General features: G+C 39.4%; 1 protein-coding gene across 4 annotated transcripts in view; it reads left to right on the plus strand.

The window, feature by feature from the left end:
• CFAP53 (cilia and flagella associated protein 53) overlaps positions 1–22,500 on the plus strand; it is a 77,298-nt gene that overhangs the window by 25,521 nt on the left and 29,277 nt on the right. For 3 of the 4 annotated variants that reach the window (XM_037806247.1, XM_037806249.1, XM_037806248.1), the window contains 3 exons: positions 2,319–2,548; positions 3,039–3,212; positions 19,900–20,203. In XM_037806247.1, the coding sequence (XP_037662175.1) occupies positions 2,319–2,548; positions 3,039–3,212; positions 19,900–20,203 (708 nt within the window). The remainder of the gene's footprint in view (positions 1–2,318; positions 2,549–3,038; positions 3,213–19,899; positions 20,204–22,500) is intronic. The other variant, XM_037806250.1, reaches the window with a different exon arrangement.

Below are 22,500 nucleotides of genomic sequence, written 5' to 3' on the forward strand. Positions count from 1 at the left end.
GATATGAAGGATTATTCAGACACCAATCTCTAATTTGTCAGATCTACAGCTTGGTGGCGTACACTTTCTCTAACTAACCAGTAGATGGCGTCTGCGAGTCCCCTATTCCCCTCAAGTCAGTTCTCCCCAACTTTGTCTTTGTGGTGTGTGGGGGTCTGGTTCTTGTGGGGTCCAGTTGGTGCACCAAGTTTGGGTGTGTTGTTGGTGCTGTCTGCCCTGAATGCAGGGCGTGTGTCTGAGCAATTAGGGAGGCAGGGCAGCTTTCATAATCAAAACCCCCCAGGTGTTCCTGGAGATTTAAGGCTGTTGCAAGAGTCTAAACCTCCATTTCAGTCTTGCCACAGATTGTCTCTGCTGCTGACCCACCAAGTCCTTGGTATTGGTGTAGGGTCCCTGGGATTTCTGGGTGCATTCCTCTTCCCAGCTGTGCCTTTCCAGAGCCTCTGCTGGGGGAAGGCTGTGCTACATCACAAGTGCGTGCCGTCCCTCAAGGGAAGCCCTGGGCCGCCAGGCCGTGCAGGGTTGTTCCCAGTCTGCTGTAAAGAAGGCTGAATGGAGCATGTTAATTTCCCCCTTTTTGCATGGCTCTGCCTTCCCAGCTCCAGGACAATTAGCTGTGGGTGCGCAAAAGGCTATTGTCCATGCCCGATATTGTGGCATGTGTACGGTGTTGCTGGAAACACTTACCATCGCACTGGGTCCCTTGGCGCGGCTCTGGGTTGTGGCTCAGACACTGGGCAAGAGCATTCCCAGCCCACCTGGAAGATGGCTGCAAGGGGCTTGGTTATTCCCCTTTTGGCTCACCTCTGCCCTCCTCTCTCTGAGACAACTAGCAGTGGTTGTGTGAAAGGCTATCTTCCATGCCAGATATTGAGCTGTTCACATAGCCCTTTCCTGCCACGCTTCACTGTGTGGTTCTTGCTGCTGTATCTGCAGCTGCTTTTGGGTTTTTTAATAAAAGAACTAGTCTGCCTCCAAACGCCAACCCACGGTTTCCGCACCCCACAGTGTGGCTGCCGGACATTCAGTGGCTTACTCACTCATTTCAGAACGCAGACTCCTGGTTTCACCAAATGCGTGGTCTCTGTGGATTTACCAGAACTTCTCCAGCTGGTGCATCACTGGAACTTTTGTTCTGGGCCACTTTCTGGCTTTTATCTAGTATTTTTCATGGAGGTATTTTTTTGCCCTGTCTCTCCTAGCCGCTATCTTAGGATCTCCCTCCCACTGTCTTCTTAATATCCTTTATGTCTTTAGCCACATTTCCCTTCTTCTCCTTGAACTGATTTAGGAGATTTGTTTGAACATCTTTGATTATTGTTTCAAATTTTGTGTCTCTTCGGAAGCTTTAATTTGTTTCTTTGACTGGCCATATCTTCCTGTTTCTTAGTATGGCTTGTAATTTTTCCTGATATCTAGCATCTGATTTAACTAGATGAGTTTACTCTGCAGGTCATTTCTCTCTCTTGCCTAACGTTTTATTGTTGATTGGTTTTGTGTTAAGGCTCTTCTTTGACACTTGGTTCAACTTATTCTAGACCTTTAGAATTGCTCATGTTTGATTGATGCTGTTTTTTTTGCTCGTCTTCTTCTGATTCTTGCCCAGGGTATGTGGTACAATTTTTAATATTGCACTACTTGTGCAATTGTTTCACCCCTAGGGGAAAGCTTTTATCCTCTGTTCCTTTTCCAGGAATCTTGATCTGTTCTGTTTGTTTTGCCTCTGTTTTTTGTTTTTTTTTTTTTTTACTTTTCCAGTTCTCCTTTCATTTCCCCTAATTGCTTTCATTTGGAGGATGAATGCTGGGAGGAAGGTCATCCTGGAGAGAACTTTCCCAAGTCAGTATTTCCCAGCCAAAACAGTATTGTCATGGTGGTAACTATGTTATCTACCCCTGAGAAATGACGTGTGATGGTGGCAAGCTCAAAGTCAGTAATTAGAAAACCTCTAATTGTTGTTCTAAGTAGGTCTGCCCTAACTATTTGAAGCAGCTTGGGCAAATTGCTTAATGTCTCTGGGTTTGGCTAGATACTGTTAGAGTCCTGTTCAAGTATTTAACTTTAAAATTCTGTGAACTTTTACTTAAACAGTGCCTAGAAATATTTGAGACTGATTTGTTAATCTTTGGTATAGGCTCAGAGAATCAAACAAGTTACTCCTTAGGGATGTAAGCTGTTTTCAGTTATAACAGCATGTATTAGTTTTATATACCCTATTTTATTAAGTTTGAGTATTGATAGAGGTCATGATTAATTGAAAATGTGTCATTGATTTTTGGTTAATCAAAATTAACATTTGTTTTGTTTTGTTTTTCCAGAGAGCCAAGCCTCCTACAGGTCAAGGGGTTGAGCGACATCTGGAAAGAATCCGACGCAGTCATCAGGAGCATCATGCTATTTTGGCTTCCATTAAGTCAAATGAAAGGGATCGATTGAAAGTTGAGTGGGACGAGCACAATGACCGCAAGTTTTTGCACAGCCGTGTGCAAACAAGAATCAAGAATGCCATGCAAGGGTTTATTATTAACACTGAAGAAAGAAGAAATAAGTAAGTTTCATAAGTGACCCATACTATGAAACATTCCTAAAACCAAAACTTGAGATTAACCAATCAAAAATCAAGTGAAGTTTTATAGTAAGGATCATGGCTGAGAAATTCATTTTTCCACCAAATCCAATAGCTATTGCTTATTAATATTTTTACTTGTGATAACCTACATTTTAATGGAAAGAAAAAAATTTGTTTCATATTTTGTTCCTTTAATTAAAGTCTGGTCATTTTGTTTCTTATGTTGAATATATACATTCCATATCTTATTTATACATGATCAAATAAAATATGGCTCAATCAGTCACTATATTGCTTTAAATGGCAACTAGTCTTATTTTATGGATGACTGCAATGCATCTTTTCCATCTTACAATATTTATGATGCGACAGATAATTCTGAAATTAAATATAACAAAATAAAAATAAGTAATATGGGGTTCTGGCATGATAGTTTTAATTTTTTTCTTTTTGTCTTTTTTTGTTTCAGGCTACGTGAACTTTTAGCATCAGAAGAAAATGAGTACTTTATTGAAATGCAATTGAAAGAAGAAACAATTGAGGAGAAAAAAGATAGAATGAGAGAGAAAACCAAATTATTAAAAGAGAAGAAAGAAAAAGAGAGACAGGATTTTGTGACTGAAAAGTTAGACCAGCAATTCAGGTAATGGAGTCAGAGATACGTACACACATAATGGGAAGTTGGTGTATTAAAAAAGATTTAGGAATGCTGATTTATAGTAAAGCTTAGCCTTAAGAGGGTATACATAGTAGTTGTACCTTTAAGTTTTAATAATTATATGCATGCTATTGAATAATGCAGGTTACAGAGTTTGTTCTCTAGTGTTCTGTGCTTGTCTCCTAATTAGAGTGAAAATATCAAGTGAGATTCTGTTACTGAACTTTAGGTATAGACCTCAGCCTTGCTGTTAGAAGGAGGTACTTTTAAAGCCTTCATCCCATGGAGTCTTTGGTAGAGATGGGCTCTTGTCTTCTACTGCTGTGATCCCCACCTGAGCTACACCTCTGCTTGGTTCCCTATTCTTTATTGTCTATTTCTTTACCTGGGATCCTGATCTTTGAGGTCTTATCACCTGGACTTCTGAATCACTTCCTGACCCAGGCCCACACTGAATCTCAGCTCAGATCCCTGGCCTTCACTGTGCTCAGTCCAATCCTGTGATTGCCTCCATCAGCCCTTTTCTTGATTTTTCCATCCTGGGATATTGTGAGTCTCTGCTTGAATCCAACCCTGCACTTACATAGGGAAGATTTGTATGGAGCACCCCAGTGTTCAGAGAGGTGGAGTCTATGCCCTGGTGATTGTGGAGAGTCTGGCTGCCACTCAAATGCTCTGAGAGGATGGAGCCTGTGCCCTAGATATTGTGGAGAGTCTAGCTGCTACCCCAATGTTTTAGAGGGTGGAGCATGTGCCCAGGGACTGCAGAGAGTCTGGCCGCCACCCCAATACTGTGAGACAGTGAAACCTGTGCCCCAGGGATTGAGGAGAGTCTGGCTGCCACCCCAATCCTTTGAGTTGGTGGGGCTTGTGCCTGGGCATTTGTGGAGAGCTTGGCTGCCATCCTGGTACTTGCAGAAGGTGAAGTCTTCATCCCAGTGTTTTAGGAGAACATGGCTACAAGGCAAGAAAGGAGTGGGCTGCTGCATCATCAGGCCCAGAGGACAAAACGTCATTTAACAGATAACTCCCAGACCTTGAAATTTAATGGAGTATGCCTTGCTAGGTTTCAGAATTGTTTAGGCCCCATGACCCCTATTTTCTTTCCAATTTCTCTCTATGGGAATGGGAATGTTTATCCTATGCCTGTCCCTCCATTGTATATCAGAAACAGGTAACTTGTTCTTTAGGTTCACGGGTCCACAGACAGAGAAGAATTGTGCCCCAGGACAGACCACACCCGTAAATGATTTTTCTTTAAAATTTTGTTGAGATTGTTCACATACCGTACAATTATCCAGAGATCCAAAGTACACAATCAGTTGCCCATGGTACTATCATATAGCTGTGCATCCGTCACCACAGTTAATTTTTTTCCAATTTTTAGAACATTTTCATTACTCCAGAAAAGAAATAAAGACAAAAAAGAAAACTCAGTTTCTCCCCTACCCCAACCATCCCCCCTCCATAATTGACTCATAATTTTGGTTTAGTACCTTTGTTACTGTTGATGAAAGAATGTTAAAATACTGTTAACTGTAGTACATAGTTTGCATTAGGTATATTTTTTCCCTGTATATCCCTCTAATATTAGCTTCTAATTATAGTGTCTTACATTTGTTTTAGTTCATGAAAGAGATTTCTATTATTTGTAGTTAATCATGGACATTGTCTACCACAAGATTCACTGTTTTATACATTCTCCTCTTTTAACCTCCAACTTTGCTTCTGGTGACATATGTGATTCTAGGCTTCCCCTTTCCACCACATTCATATACCATTCAGCACTGTTAGTTATTCTCACAATTACATGCTATCGTCACCTCTGTCCAATTCTAAACACTTAGGTTCAACCTAGTTGAGCATTCAGCTCATAATAAGCAACTGCTCCCTATTCTTTAGCATCATTCTGTATCCTGTTAACTTATATTTCATGTCTATGTATTTACATATTATAATTAGTTCATATCAGTGAAAGCATGCAGTATTTGTCCTTATGTGTCTGACTTACTTCACTCAATGTAGTGCCCTCAAGGTTTCTTCATCAACCCATTTTTTTTTAAAGACAGTTTTGTTCACCCACCATACTTTCCATCCTAAGTAAACAATCAATGGTTCCCTGTATAGTTACATATTTATGTTTCACCACCATCACTACTATCTATATGAGGACATCTCCATTTCTTCCGTAAAGAAGGAGGAAGAGTCAAAGAAGGTAGAGAGAAAAAAGAAAAAGAAAAAAAGAAAAAAGAACAAAAAAAACCATGACAGCTAAAAATCAACAAGAGGAAAGATAGAAATAAAGTAAAGTAGAATAAGAGTCAGACAACATCGCCAATGCCAAGAGTCCCATACCCCTTCCTTATATCCCCCTCTTAAAGGAATTTAGTTTTTGTATATTGACTTTGTTTCATTAAAGGAAACATAATACAAACATAATACAAAGTTTCTGTTAAACTTAACAGAATGTCACGTATGTCACCAGAAGGAAACATAATACAAAGTTTCTATAGTCTCTAGTTTGCATTGATTGTATTTTTTTCCCCAATACCACCCTATATTTAACACCTTGAAAGTTTGACATTCATTTGTTCTCCCCCATGTAAAAACATATTTGTACATTTTATCACAATTGTTGAGCACTCTAGGTTTCAGTGAGTTATACAGTCCCAGTCTTTATCTTTCCTCTTTCCTTCTGATGTCCCACATGCTCCTAACCTTCCTCTTTCAACCATACTCACAGTCATCTTTGTTCAGTGTGCTTACATTGCTGTGCTACCATCACCCAAAATTGTGTTCCAAACTTCTCACTCCTGTCTTTTCGTATCAGTCTATAGTGCTCCCTTTAGTATTTTCTGTAGCACAGGTATCTTGTTCACAAATTCTCTCATTGTCTGTCAGAGAATATTTTGAACTCTCCCTCATATCTGAAGGACAGTTTTGTAGATATAGGATTCTTGGTTGGCGGTTTTCCTCTTTCAGTATCTTAAATGTATCACACCACTTCCTTCTTGCCTCTGTGGTTTCTACTGAGAAATCCGCACATAGTCTTATCAAACTTCCTTTGTATGTGATGGATCTCTTTTCTCTTGCTGCTTTTAGGATTCTCTCTTTGTCTTTGATGTTTGATAATCTGATTATTAAGTATCTTGGCATAGGTCTTTTCAGATCTATTCTGTTTGGGGTATGCTGTGCTTCCTGGATCTATAATTTTATGTCTCTCTATTATTGCTTCTGCCTCTTGTCCCTTCTTTTCTCCCTCTGGGATACCCATGACATGTATATTCGTGCATTTCATATTTTCATTCAATTCCCTGAGATGTTGCTCATATTTTTCCTTTCTTTTCCCTATCTGTTCTTTAGTGTATAGGATTTCGGTGTCTTGTTCTCCAGTTCCTGGGTGTTTTCTTCTGCCTCTTGAGATCTGCTGTTGTATGTCCCCATTGTGTTTTTCATCTCTTGTGTTGTGCTTTTCATTTCCATAGATTCTGCCAGTTGTTTTTTCAAACTTTCAATTTCTACCTTATGTTTGCCCAGTGCTTTCTTTATAGCCTTCATCTCTTTTGTTATATCTTCCCTGAATTTGTTGATTTGGTTTAACACATTTCTTTGAAAATCTTTAATATATTGTTTCATTGAAGTGAAACAATATCTCAACTGTATCTTGATTGGGGTGTAAGTTTTTTCCTTTGACTGGACCATATCTTCGTTTTTCTTAGTGTAGGTTGTAGTTTTCTGTTGTCTAGGCATCTGGTTTCCTTGGTTACCCCAGTCAGATTTTCCCAGACCAGAACAGATTCAGGTCACAGAATGGGGTTATATTCAGGGTGTTATCTTAGAAGAATGATAGACTTTTCTGTGAGGTCTCCAGTCCATGTGCTTTTCCTGGAGGTGTGGTCCCTTCAGTTTCTGTTTTGGCTGTTTTCCCCCAGGCTCTGGGATTTGGTTCTGAAAGGAAAGCCTCACCTCCTTACTCTTAAGAAAGATACACCCCCTAGGGATTCATCATCTGCATTTGAATAGTCTCTCTGTCTCTGTTATCGCCACTCCTGTCTGGGTCCGAGTGCTGGGAACTGAAAACAGCTGAGGCTCTCTCCACTGAAAATGGCTGCAGCTCTCTCCTCTGAGCCCCTCAGGTTGAGAGAGAGAGAAAGAGGGACAAAAATCTCCTTTTTGGAGCCAGTACACAGCCCCCCAGTTTCATTCATCGGCCAAAGGTAGCACCCGGTCTTCTGGGCTCCCCTTCCCAGTACAGATGAGTCTTTTGGTTCTTTAAGGTCAGTCATCACTAAAAGCCTCTGTCTGCTTGTTGGGGGGTTGTGGCTTGTATTCAGCAGTCTACATGTGTTAATTAAAACCCCAGTTGGAGCTCAGCTGAGCTATACTCACTCGCTCTGCTTGCTTGGAGAGTGGTGCTAGCTTCTAGCATAGTGAGGCTTTGCACCAAACCTGCCGTTGGGTGAGGGGGCTCTCAGCACTGGTCTGCAGCTTTTACTTACAGATTCTTTGCTGCAATCTCAGGCATTTCTCCCAATCCAGGTTGGTGTACGATGTGTGGATAGTCACGGTTGTTCCCCAGCAGTTATTCCAGATTATGGACTAGTTGTTCCTGGTCTAAATACCATTCCTCTCTATGCTGCCATCTTGCTCCTCCTCTCATAAATGATTTTGATGAGACTTTGTACTAAGCAATATTTCTGAAATGACTTAGGCTTTTGAGATATTGTAATGGAATGAAGGAACGTGTCTTTTTGGGGTCAGAGAGTTGAGTGTGGTTGGTCGAAGCTGTATGGACCCCAGAAAAACATGTTCTTAAATTTAATCCATTCCTGTTGGTGTGAATCCATTGTAAATTAGGCAATGGATATTTTGACGAGGTTACTTCAGTTAAGATATGTCCCACTTTAATCAGGATTGGTCTTAATCCTATGACTGCAGTCCTTATAAGCAGAATGAAATTCAGACACAGAAAGAGAAAGCCACAGGAAGTGAAAAGCTGAAGCAAACTGAACTTGGAAGAGAAGGGAAAGACCAGGCGACACTGTCATGTGCCTTGCCATGTGACAGAGGAGCCAAGGATCACTGCTAGCCAGCTCCAGATTGGCACTCTTCAGCAAGAAAGCATGCCTTGATGATGTCTTGATTTGGACTGACCTTTAACCTTAGAACCTAAACAAATAAATCACCATTGTTTAAGCCCAACCATTGCATTGGTATTTGCTTGAGCTGCCTAGGAAATAAAACACTACTGCTTTCCTGAGTTCATTTATTAGCTCTAGGAGCTTTGTTGTGGATTTTTCAGGATTTTCTGTTTATAAGTTCATCTGCAAATAGGGAAAGTTTTACTTCTTCCTTTCCAGTTTGGATGCCTTTTATTTCTTTTTCTTGCCAAATTGCTCTGGCAGGAACTTCCAGTACAATGTTGAATAATAGTGGTGACAGTGGGCATCCTTGTCTTGTTCTTGATCTTAGAGACAAAGCTTTCAGTCTTTCACCATTGAGTATGATGTTAGCTGTGGGTTTTTCATAGATGCCCTTTATTACATTGAGGAACTTTCCTTCTATTCTATTTTTCTAAAAGTGTTTATCAAGAGGGGTGGCTGGATTTTATCAGATGGCTTTTCTTGTGTCAATTGAGATGTTCATGTGTTTTTTTCCCCTTCATTCTGTTAATGTAGTATATTACATTAACTGATTTTATTAAGTTGAACCACCCTTGCATACCTGGGATAAATCCCACTTGATCATGGTATATAATTCTTTTAATGTGCTCTTGGATTCAATTTGCTAGTATTTTGTTGAGGATGTTTGCATCTATATTCATAAGAGGTATTAGTCTGCAATTTTCTTTTCTTATGGAATCTTTATGTGGCTTTGGTATGAAGGTGATATTGGCCGCCTAGAATGAAAAAGGGAGTGTTCTCTCTACTTCAATTTTTTGGAAAAGTTTGAGCAGGATTGGTGTTAATCATTCTTGGAATGTTTGGTAAAATCCCTATGTGGATCCATTTGGTCCTGGGCTTTTCATTGTTGGGAGGTTTTTGATGATTTGTTCAGTCTCTTTACTAGTTAATAGTTTGAGATCTATTTCTTCCTGAGTCAGTGTTAGGTAGTTGGTGTGTTTCTAGGAATTTGTCCATTTCATCTAGGTTGTCTAATTTGTTGGTATACAGTTGTGGATAATATCTTCTTATAGTCCTTTATATTTCAGTGGAGTGGTAGTAATGGTAGCAATATCTGCTTTTTCATTTCTGAGTTTAGTTATTTGTAGTCTAGTTAAGGGATTGTCAGTTTTATTGATCTTTTAACCAATTTTTGGTTTTGTTGATTCTCTCTGTTTTTTTTTTTTGTTCTCTCTTGTATCTCCACTCTAATCTTTGTTATTTCCTTTGTTCTGCTCAGTTTAGATTTAGTTCACTTTTCATTTTCTAGTTCTTGCAGTTTTGAGGTTAGGTCTTGATTTGAGATCTTTCTTCTTTCTAATGTAAGCTTTTAGAACTATAAATTTCCCTCTCAGCACTGCCTTTGCTGAATCCTGTAAGTTTTGAAATGTTGTGTTTTTAATTTTCATTTGCCTCAAGATATTTACTAATGTCCTTTGTGATTTCCTCTTTAACTCATTGGTTGATAAAGAGCACGTTGTTTAATTTCCACATATTTAAAAATTTTTTCCATTCCTCCTTCTGTTACTGATTTGTAGCTTCATTCCAGTGTGGTCAGAGAAAGCACTTTAAATAATTTCAATCTTTTCAAATATATTGAGGCCTATTTTGTGACCCAATATGTGGTCTGTCCTGGAGAATAATTCATGAGCACTTGAGAAGAATATATATCCTGCTGTTTTGAGGTGCATTGTTCTGTAAATCTCTTTCTTTAATGCATGTTTTTATTGTGAACTTTAACATATATACATAACAGTGATAACTTTCAAAGTACAATTTAAGAAGTAGTCATATGTTTCACAACCTCATTCCTTCTTAAATGCTGTGTAGTATTCCATCAAATGTATATACCACTTTTTTTTTAAATCTACTCAACTGTTGAAGGATATTTGGATTGTTTCCATCTCTTGGCAATTGTGAACAATGCCGCTATGAACTTCAGTGTGCAAATATGTTTGTGTCACTGCTTTCAAATCTTCTGGGAATATACCAAGAAGTGAAATTGCTGGATCATAGGGTAAGTTGATATCTTGTTTTCTGAGGAACTGCAAAACTGTCTTCCAGAGTGGCTGTACCATCGTATAATTGTTCCATTAGTTCTTTGATTTTAGCTCTTTCTTCCTTTTCAATGTATACATTTAGAGCTATAAATTTCCCTCTCAATACCATGTTCACTGTATCCCATAAGTTTTGATATGTTGTGTTCTTGTTTTCATTTGTCTCTAGATATTTAGCAATTTCTCTTGATATTTCTTCTTTGACCCACTGATTAAGATTGTGTTGTTTAACCTCCAGATATGTGTGAATGTTCTAGATCTTTGATAGTTATTGACTCCTAGTTGCATTCCATTATAGTCAGAGAATGTGCTTTGAATAATTTCAATCTTTTTAAATTTATTGAGGCTTGTTTTATGCCCTAGCATATGATCTATCCTGGAGAAAGTTCCATGAGCACTAGAGAAGAAAGTATATCCTGGTAATTTGGGATGTAATGCTTTGTGTATGTCTGTTAAGTCTAATTCATTTATCACATTGTTTAGGTTCTCAGTTGCCTTATTGGTCCTCTGGTTGATCTATCTATAGGAGAGAGCGGTATATTGAAAGTCTCCCATGATTGTTGTGGATACATCTATTGCTTCCTTCAGTTTTGCCAATGTTTGTTTCTTGTACTTTGGAGCACCTTGATTCAGTGCATGAACATTTATGATTGTTATTTCTTCTTGGTGAATTGTCCCTTTTATTAGTATATAGTATCCTTGTCCCTTATGACATCCTTGCATTTAATGTTTCTTTTATCTGAAGTTAGTATTGCTACCCTTGCTTTCTTTTGTCTGTAGCTTTCACTTTCAATCTCTCTGTGTCGCTGGGTCTAAGATGAATCTCTTGTAAACAGCATATTGGTGGTTCATATTTTTTAGTCCATTCTATCAATCTATATCTTTTAATTGGGGAGTTTAATCCATTCACATTCGATGTTATTACTGTGAAGGCAGTTCTTGAATCAGCCATCTTATCCTCTGGTTTTTATTTGTCAGATCTATTTTTTTCCCCTCTCTCACTTCATTTCCTTTAAGTTACCCTTACTAATACTCTTCAGTTTTGTGCCTTTCTCCAGACCTCACTCTCCCATCTTTTTTTCTCAGCTGGCAGAGCTCCCTTTAGTATTTCTTGTAGGACAGGTCTCTTGTTAATAAATTCCGTTGGCATTTGTTTGTAAAACTTTTAAGCTCCCCCTCTATTTTGAAGGAGAGCTTTGCTGAATAAAGAATTCTTGGCTGGCAGTTTTCTCTTTCAGAATTTTAAGTATGTCATACCACTGCCTTCTTGCCTCCATGGTGCCCACTGAGTAGTCAATACTTAGTCTTATTTTGTTTCCCTTGTCTGTGGTTAATCACTTTTCCTTTGCTGCTCTCAGAACTTTCTCATTCTCTTCAGAATTTGACAATCTGATCAGAAAATGTCTCAGAGAGGGTTTATTTGGATTTATTCTATTTGGAGTTTGTTGGGCATCTTTGATTTGCATATTTATGTCATTTAGAAGGGTTGGAAAGTTTTCCCCAACAATGTCTTCAAATACACTTCATGTTGTCCATCATTTCTCTGAGACCCATTTCGATTTTTTTTCACTATTCATTCTTTCATGTTTTTGCAATGCACCACTCTGTCCTCAAGTTCACCAATTTGTTCCTCTACTTCTTCATATCTGCTGTGTGTCTCAAGAATATTTTTAATTTGATCAACAGTATCTTTTATTTCTACAAGATCCACTATTTTTTAATTTACTGTTGCAAATTTTTCTTTATGCTCTTCTAGGGTCTTCTTCATGTCCTTTATATCCTGAGCCATGACTTTGATGTTTGTGTGTACTTCTTTGATTAATTACTCCAAGTTCTGTGTCTCCCTGTGGTTTTTAATTTGGACATTTGGGTTATTGATATCTTCAGGTTTCTTCATATGCTTTATAATTTTTTGTGTTTTAGGCTTCTTGGCATTTACTTATCTTAATAGGGTTCTTTTTGGATATGTAGTGTATATGTCTTTTAGGTCTAGTTCATTTATTATGTTATTCAAGTTCTCTGTTACATTATTATTCTATGTCTAGATATTCTGTTTATTGATGAGAGTGGTTTATTGAAGTCTTCAAGTATTATTGTCAGACATCTATTTCTCCCTCTAGTTTGGCCAGTGTTTGCATCATGTATTTTGGGGCACCCTGGTTTAGTGCATAAATATTTATGATTGTTATTTCTTCTTGGTGGATTGCCCTTTTATTAATATATAATGCCCTTCTTTGTCTATCATAACAGTTTTGCATTTAAACTCTATTTTGTCTGATATTAGTAGACAAAGCTCTTTTTTTGGTTACTGTTTGCCTGGAATACCTTTTTCCAGCCTTTCACTTTGAACCTATTTGTGTCTTTGGGTATAAGGTGAGTCTCTTGTAGAGAGCATATAGATGGATCATATTTTTTATCCATTCTGCTATGCATGTTTTGTTTGGGGAGTTTAATCTGCTGACATTCAATGTTATTTTTATAAAGGAAGTACTTCTACCATTTTGTTCTTTTACTTTTAGACGTTATATCTTATTTTTGTCTCTCTTTTTACCCTTTTAGTTACCCTTTTGTGCTGGTTTGAATCTGTTATGTACTCCATAAAAGGCCGTGTTCTTTTAATCCAGTCTTGTGGGGGCAGACTTATTGTGGTTGGGATCTTTTGATTAGGTTGTTTCCATGGAGATGTGACCCTGTTCATTCAAGGTGGGTCTTAATTGTCTTTACCGGCATCCTCTACGAGAGGATAAAAGGCAGAGACATTTTGAAGAGAGCTCAGAGATACTTAGAGTGAAAACACCCAGAGACATTTTGGAGACAGCATTGAAACCAGAACCAGGAGAGTAGCTAAAAGATGAAATCCAGAATTTGCCCTGGAGAAGCTAAGAGAGGACCCCCAGATGCTTAGTGAGAAATGCCCTGGGAGAAACAAGCAAAGATGCACAGGAGCTGAGAAACAAGCTAAGAGAGAAGCCCAGAGACATTTTGAAGAAAGCAACAGAAATGAGAAGCTAACCCCAGGAGAGGTCCAGCAGACTCCAGCCATGTGCCTTCCCATGTGACAGAGGAACCCCAGATGCATTGGCCTTTCTTCAGAGAAGTTGCCATCCTATTGATGCCTTAATTAGTGCAGTTTAATGGCCTTAGGACTGTAAATTTGTGAACTAATAAACCCCCACTATAAAAGCCAATCCATTTCTGGTATTTTGCTTTCTGGCAGCTTTAGCAAACTGGAACACTTACTTATAATCTTCATTTCTGCACTCTCCTCCATGCCTCTCTCTCCTGTCTTTTCCTTTCAGTCTGCAGAACTCCTTTTAGTATTTCTTGTAGGGCAGGTCTCTTGTTAACAAACTCTCTCTCAGACTTTATTTATCTGTGAATATATTAAACTCTCCCCTTTTTCCAGATAGTTTTGCCAGATAAAGAATTCTTGGCTGACAGTTTTCTCTTTCGGTATCTTAAATATATCATACCAATGCCTTTTTGCTTTCATGGTTTCTGATGAGATATTGGCACTTAGTCTTATTGAGCACCCTTGTTTGTGATGAATTGCTTTTCTCTTGCTGCTTTCAGCATTCTCTTTGTTTGAAATTTGACAATTTAATTAGTTAGTATCTTACAGTAGGTCTATTCAGATTTATTCTGTTTAGAGTCTGTTGTGCTTCTTGGATCAGTTGGGAAATTTTCGGCCATTATTTCCTCAAATATTCTTTCTGCCCCTTTTCCCTTCTCTTATTCTGGGACAGCCATGGCATATATGTTTGTGTGCTTTGTACTGTCCTTCCATTCCCTGAGACCCTGCTCAATTTTTTCCATTCTTTTCTCTATCTGTTCTTCTCTCTATAAGATTTTGGATGTTCTGTCTTCTAATTCACTAATCTATCTTTAATCTACTTTTTCAAATTTGCTGTTGTATCCCTCTAGTGTATTTTTAATCTCATCTATTGTGCCTTTCCTTCCCATAAACTCTGTTATGTTTTTTTTCATACTTTCAAATTCTTCTTTATGCTCACTCACTGGCTTCTTAATATCTATTGCTGACAGGGGCAGCACAGGAATGAAACACGGACACAAAATATAAAGTTCTGGGAGTAGGGGGCTCAGAGCCTTGAAGGCAAAAAGCACCTCTGCTTGCTCCACAGCATATTTATTAGCTTCACTTTCTCACAGAAAATAGAGGAGTTACTAACAGGCTAGGGAAAGCAAGATAGGGAAGTTAGCAAAACAGGGAAGTCAAGGACAGACCATCCAAGACTTGCATACTTCTGGTATCAACAATGCAGGTGCTAGGGAAGTCAAGGATGCATTCCCAGCTCAGGCTATTTTCCCACAAATATCCTTTATCTCTTTAGCGATATTTTCCTTCTTCTCCTTGAATTGATTTAGGAGGTTTGTTTGAACATCTTTTTTTAGTTGTTCCAAATTTTGTGTCTCTTCTGAAGCTTTAATTTGTTTCTTTGACTGGGCCATATCTTCCTGTTTCTTAGTATGGCTTGTAATGTTTATTGCTGTCTAGGCATCTGATTGTCTTAATTTTTTACTCTAATGGTCCATTTCTCTCTCTCTCTCTGGGTTTTATGGTTGGTTGGTTTGTGTTTAAGCTCTTCTTTGAAACTTGGTTCAGTTTACTCTAGATCTTAAATCTCTTCAGCTAAGTATCCAAACTTGTCACTTTCAAATTCTGCCTTCCATCTGACCCCAAGACTCAGTTTTGCCAAATTCTCTGGATTGCCTTCATTCCAATTTGTAAAAACACATTCATCATTTCTGCTCAAGGCCTCATCAGAAGTATCTTTAGAGTCCATATTTCTTACCAACAGTCTCTTTAAAGCAGTCTAGGCCTTTTCTATCAAGCTCCTCACAATTCTTCCAGAATCTTCCTCTTACCCATTTAAAAAGCTGTACCAACATATTTTGTATTTGCAAACTCAGCAGCACCCCACTTCTCTGGTACCAAAATCTGTTCTGGTTTGCTAATGCTGCCATTATGCAGAATGCCAGAAGTGGATTGGCTTCTATAAAGGGGGGTTATTTGGTTATGAATTGTGCTGGTTTGTGTATATATTATGTCCTCCAGAAAAAGCCATATTCTTCGATGCAATCTTGTGGGGGCAGATTGATTAATCTTTTTGATTAGGGTGTGACCTCTTGATTGGGTGTTTCCATGGAGATGTGACCCACCCAACTGTGGATAATATCTTTGATTAGATTATTTACATGGAGATATGGACCCTGCCTATTTAGAGTGGGTCTTGATTTAATCATTGGAGTCCTATAAAAGACTCTTATAAATAGAAATAGTCCTACAAAAGCCTATTTCTTGTATTTTGCATTACAACAGCATTAGCAAACTGGAACATGAATTTACAGTTCTAAGGCCATAGAAGTGTCCAAACTAAGGCATCTACAAGAAGACACATTCACTGAAGAATGCCAGTGGCATCCAGAACACCTCTGTCAGCTGGGAAGGCATGTGGCTGGTGTCTGCTCTTCCTTTGCTTTGGGTTTCTGTTTCAAAATGGCTTTCTCCAAAATGTCTCAGGGCTAGCATCTCCAAACATCTCCAAGCATCTCTAAGCATCAGCGTCAGTGTCAGTGTCAGCTCTTAGCTTCTCTCCAAAATGTCCCTCTCAGCTGCTCTCAGGGTGTTTTGTCCTCTCTTAGCTTCTCCAGAGCAAACTGGGCTAGCATCTCAAAACATCAGCAAGAGTCTCTCCAAAAGTCTCTCTCAGCTATTCAGTGTGTGAGCTCCCTTTAAAGGATTCCAGTAAACTTAACCAAGACCTTAAGACCTATGCTGAATGGGTGGGGTCAAATTTCCATAGAAACATTCAATCAAGAGGTTGCACCATAATCAAAAAGATTAATAAGTCTTCCCCCACAAGATTGCATTAAAGAGTATGGCTTTGGGGGGACATATTATATCAAAACTGACACATACTCCCTTTAGTATTTCTTGTAAAACAGGTCTCTTGTTCACAAACTCTCTCAGTGTCTGTTTGTCTGAAAATATTTCAAACTCTCCCTCATTTTTTTAAATTAAATTCAGTTTTATTGAAATACATTCACACACCATACAATCATCCATGATATACAATCCACTGTCCACAGTATAACATAGTTATGCGTTCATCACAATCTATCTCTGAACATTTTCCTTACATCAGAAAGAACCAGAACAAGAATAAAAAATAAAAGTGAAAAAAGAACACCCAAATCATCCCCCCATCCCACCCCATTTGTCCTTTAGTTTTTATCCCCATTCCTCCACTCATCCATACACTAGATAAAGGGGGTATGATCCACAAGGTCTTCACAATCACACTGTTACCCCTTGTAATCTACATTATTATATAATTGTCTTCAGGAGTCCAGACTGCTGGGGTGGAGTTTGGTAGTTTCAGGTATTTACTTCTAGCTATTCCAATACATTAAAGCCTAAGAGGTGTTATCTATACAGTGCATAAGAATGTCCGCCAGAGTGACCTCTCGACTCCATTTGGAATCTCTCAGCCACGGAAACTATTTTGTCTCATTTTGCATCCCCCTTTTGGTCAAGAAGATACTCTCAGTCTGATGATGCCAGGTCCACATTCATCCCCGGGAGTCATATTCCATGTTGCCAGGGAGATTTACACCCCTGGGAGTCGGGTCCCACGTAGGGGGGAGGGCAGCGAGTTCACCTGTCGAGATGGCTCAGTTAGAGAGACTCTCCCTCATTTTTGAAAGACAGTTTTGTTGGATATAGAATTCTTGTTGTCAGTTTTTCTCTTTCAGTATCTTAAATATATCATATCACTGCCTTTTCACCTCCATGGTATCTGCTGAGAAATCCACAGATAGTCTTATTGAGCTTGCCTTTATGTGGTGGTGGATCACTTTTCTTTTGCTGCTTTCATAATTCTCTCCTTGTCTTTGACATTGGACAATCTGATTAGTAAGTATCTGGAGTAGGTCTGTTTGGTTCTATTCTGTTGGGGTATGCTGTGCTTCTTGGATCTGTAATTTTATGTCTTGAATAGAGATAGGAAATTTTCAGTGATTATTTCTTCCATTATTCTTTCTGCCCCTTTTCCCTTCTCTTCTCCTTCTGGGACACCCATGACATATATATTCATGTACTTCATATTGGCATTCAGTTCCCTGAGACCCTACTTATATTTTTCCATTCTTTTCCCTATCTGTTCATTTGTGTTTAGGATTTCAGCGTCCTGTTCTCTAATTCACTAATCCTTTTTTTTTTGCCTCTTCAAATCTGCTGTTGTGTCTTCATTGTGTTTTTCATCTCTTTTATTGTGCCTTCCATTCCCGTAAGTTCTGCCATTTGTTTTTTCAAACTTTCGAGTTCTTCTTTATGTTTGCCCAATATCTTCTTTATATCCTTCATCTCTTTTGCCATATCTTCCCTCAACTTGTTGATTTGATTTTTGAATTGATTTAGCATGTTTGTTTGAACATCTTTAATTAGTTGTTTCAACTCCTGTATCTCATTTGAAGTGTTAGTTTGTTCCCTTGTCTGGGCCTTATCTTTGTTTTTCCTAATGTGACTCATAATTTTTTGTTGGTGTGCTGGCACCTGGTTTCCTTGATTAGTTTATTCTATAGGTCATTTTCACTCTTTTACTTTGGGTTTTTTTTTGGTTGACTTTGTTATCTATCTGTTCTATGGTCTTCAGTTAAACTTATTCTAGACCTCTAACATAGCTTCTGTTTAACTGATCAGAATTTTTTAGCTCTTGTTATTCTGGTTCTTGCTCTGCCTATATGTCTCTTTTACTGGCCAGTTGTCAGATTAGCTCTGCTCCCCATTCTCCCCCTATAACCAGGCACCTACAGCAGCCTGCCTCTGGTGGCTAGGTACTGGGCACCACAGCAAGTTCTCGGTGTGTGGGTAAAACAATCTGCTGGCTCCCAGTGGTGTTCTGTTTTTCCTTGGCCAGCAAGCCCTGGGTTTGTTTTAGAGCACTGCTTTAACTGTTGGGTTGTCTGTATTTTTCAGCTTAAACAGGGCCAGTTTCTCATGCAGGGCATGTGGACCAGCTCCACTGGGCCTGGGATAAGGGCTGGAGAGGTTTTGAGAAGTGCTAAAATTCCCTTGCACTTTCCAGTCTGCCCAGAAGATGGCACTGTTTGGTGACTTAATCGTCCTCAGAAGATATTTACCTTCTGGATCCGAGGCTGGCTCTGACCAGGCGAGGCTGAATTACGTCTTGGAGCTCAGCTAAGTCTGGCTGGCTGGGGCTTGCTTACCTCTTAGAGCTCAGCTGAGTCTGGTTGGGTGGGGCTGAATTACCTCTTGGAGCCCAGTGGAGTCCAAGTTAGGTGGAGGTGAATTGCCTCCTGGTGCCCCCGTCTGACTGGGCAGGGCTGAAGATGTGGGTTTCCTGCACTGTCACTTTGCTGGATAACGTCTGAGTCAGTGTGAGACTGTGTCCCCCACTTTCTCTGTGGCAGAGGACTCCCCCAGCCTTCATAGTTTTAAGCCATCCCCCAGGCAAGTATCAGGCGGCTGGCAACTATGTTTCTCAAGGGTGGGGAAAGGGCTTTCAGAATCAGGGCTGGAAACAGTCTCTGTCCACATTTTCTTAGACTCTTCACCCCTTACTGATCTGGGCCTTGAAATGTCCTCCCCTACCCCCCTGATCTCCAAATGATGGGGATCTGTCTCACTACTGTGAGCGATTTTATAGTTTGTGACCCTAGTGGGAGGTGAGAGGAATCCTAAGTGCTGGTTCTGTGTTCCTCCCGTGCTGTGGGAGACAGTGAGGGGAAGGAAGAGGACCTGCTGGCCTGGAACGGAGTTCTCCTACCTGGTATCTCTCTTCTTCAATTCAGGATCTGCATGGTCCTTCTCCCATCCGTACCTTCCTCCAGAGTTCCAAACAAGTCAGGATTGTTTTTTGCTGAATATTCAGGTAGAAGTTTTTGGTAGCTGTTTATGTCTCCATGTTGATGACATCACCTCTCAGCTACAATTCTTCCCTGCCTAATTCTTTTTTTTTTCCCTGCCTAAATCTTAATCCACTGATAACATTGCAGAACCCCTCCCTCTCCTGTTTCTTCTGGAGTAATAGTAAGAATTGCCATTTATTGAGCCCATATTATCTACCAAGTACTTACATGCATTATCTCTGATCCACACCAAAACCTTGAAAGACAGTTATTGTACAGATGAGGAAACAAGCTCACGTAGGTTGAGTTTTTTATCCAGTGTCACACAGGAAATGGCAAAACTAGGATTCAAAACCTGCTCTGCCTGATTGCATTCCTTGAGTTTTAAGTCTAGTATCTCAGTGCCTGCCTCCCTGCTGCTTCCACAGATGTTTCTTCTGCTCAGATGGTACACATTCCACACCTTTTATTTTTAGTACTTCAGTGTATGACTGTGCAGACATGCTGAGAGCCTCATGAAAGGCTGAGTTTAGCCTTTAAAAAAAAAAATTCTTCTTTCAGGGCACACTGTGAGGAGCTCCGAGTTAAATTGCTTTGTATCCATGAGAAGAAAGTGTGTGAGGAGCGGAAAGCACAGGCAGCCTTTAATGAGGAGCTGAAGAGGCAGAAGCTGGTAGAAGAGAAGATGTTCTCGAAACTTTGGGAGGAAGACCAATTAGCCAAGGAAAAGCGAGAAGCCCAAGAGGCAAGGAGGCAGAAAGAGCTGGTGGAGAACACACGTCTGGGGCTGAGTGCCCAGATCACCAGCATCCAGGCACACAGGCAGGCAGCGCAGCGGCTGAAGGAAGAGGAGGCGCGCCTCGTGGTGGGCTTTTTAAAATGTCTGCTGTAAGATGATTAACTCCGTGCATGTTGTGCGTAGTTTGTAGGCCTGTGACTGTGCAGTTTGGGCTGATTCGCAGGGCAACAGACTGTGGATAAAAAGGTCCAGCTAATAGTGCTGTCCTATTGGATGGGACTTTGGGCAAGTGATTTCACTACTGTGACTCAGTTTCTTCCTTTGACAAATGAGGCAAAACGCACTTATCTTTGTTGTGAGGATGAAATGAGATAACCATTGGTAGTGCCAGGGAGGGCTAGTGGGGCTTTGTCAACAGACCTCCCCACCCTCCATTCTTTGATATGGACAATTAGCAGTTTCTCAGTCCAATGTAGAGTGTTTTACAACAGCTACAGCCTCCCAACCCTACTCCCACCACCAATTTCCTTCCAACATGATTGCTGCTCCTACCTTATAGAAATTAGAGATGCCACTGGAAATGTATGAAAGCACTTGATAAAATAGCAGTTTTATATGTATATATAAAGTTTTCAGCAACTGATCTTTTAATACCACTGAATTTAATAAGAAGATGTAAGTTTCCTGAGAAATCCCAAGCATTGAAATTTGGAACCATAGGGAACATCAGGGGTTATTTCAGAACCATAGAAGCCTTCCCTGGAACTGAGATTGTTTTACATTGAAGAGTTTAGTGAAAGGTTATAAATATTTTAGATTCTCCAAGAAAATAAAAATGGTGGCCCCCAAACTGCCTTATCTACACTCATTCTCTGGTGTATGATACCTAGCTATCTCTATTTCTACTTTCCTTTGGAAAAAAAAAAACTTTTTGAAATTTTGAAATAATTTTAGATTTATAAGAAGTTACAAACATTAGTAAAGAGAATTCCTGTGTACCCTTCACCCAGCTTCCTCCAGTGATATCTTACATAACCAGACATTTTATATATATATAACATTATATATAGCATTATTAAAACCAGGAAATTAACATTGGTGCAATACTTTTAACTAAAGTTTTTCCTTATTTAACTAACTAAAGCCTTACCCAGAATTCACCAGTTTTTAAATGTACTCCTTTGGGAAGAGGGGTATAGCTCCCAAAATTTTATCACATAGTGTATAGATTCATGTAACCACCACCATCAGGATACAGAACTGTTCCGTCACCCCCAAAAAACTGCCTCATGTTACTGCTTTATAGTTACACCCTCCCCATAACCCTAATTCCTGGCAAGCACTGACAGCTTCTCTCACTATTATTTTGTCCTTTTGAGAATATTATGTAATTTTCCCTCTTTTTTGTGCTTTATTATGAACTTTTTCAAATAAACACAAAGGTGAAGAGTACAGTGAACCCCCATGTACCCATCTTCTGGCTTCAGCAGCTCTCACAGTTGTCATATTTGTTTCTTCTATCCCTTCTTCCCATTTTTATGTTTTAAAGGAAATCCTGGACATTATATCATTTTCCCTTTAGATACAGCATAAATTTATATCTCAACAACATCAATAAGGACATTCTCTTACACAATACTGTTAACAGACCTTAAATAATTAGCAATTCCTTTTTATCATCTAAAATCAGCTTCAAATTTCCATCATTGTCTAAATTATTTTACATTTAAATTAGGATCCAAACATCTCTCTTGGGAAGACTGGCTGTTTGTTATTCATATCAGCACAGATTTGAGATTTAAAGGGATGCTATTACTCAGTTTTGTCAAAACAACACATATAAAACTAGAACTATCCTGGCCAAACCAAGACATGTAGTCAACTACTTTTACGTCTCTTTTAATCTCGAACAATTCTCTCTGTCCATCTCACTCTGTCTTATATTCTGGATTCGGCTGATTGCTGCCTCCTGGTGTAGTTAATCTCATTTTTTAAAAAATGAGACTTCACATCCAGTGACTTTCATGTTTGATACCATTTGCTTTTCTTTAGATCTGCAGAGCACTTTCACTTATCTCCTTTGACCCTTACAATTCAGTGAAAATTTACTGCATAAAGCATTATGGAAAAGTCTAGCGTACTCCCCTTTTGCAAACCAGTAATCACGGTAGTCATGGCTATTCTGAGTCTCAGTTAAGTCAAGCTAAATTGGGACTGTGTCCCATCCCACTGTTGTGAAGTCATCTCCTGTCCCAGCTGCTGGGCAAGTACTTACATTATCCAGGAAGGTTCCGCTGCCTCTGGCGGGAGGATGAACACCTCAGTTTCCACATTTCCAGATTTTCTACCAAATCCACAATGCCCAAGATCATCTGTGCCCCAGGTAAAACTGCTTGATTAACCAGGAAATAGCCACCCAGGAG

This window comes from Choloepus didactylus, chromosome 16 (assembly GCF_015220235.1).
Source record: "Choloepus didactylus isolate mChoDid1 chromosome 16, mChoDid1.pri, whole genome shotgun sequence".
In the NCBI taxonomy this organism is placed as follows: domain Eukaryota; kingdom Metazoa; phylum Chordata; class Mammalia; order Pilosa; family Megalonychidae; genus Choloepus; species Choloepus didactylus.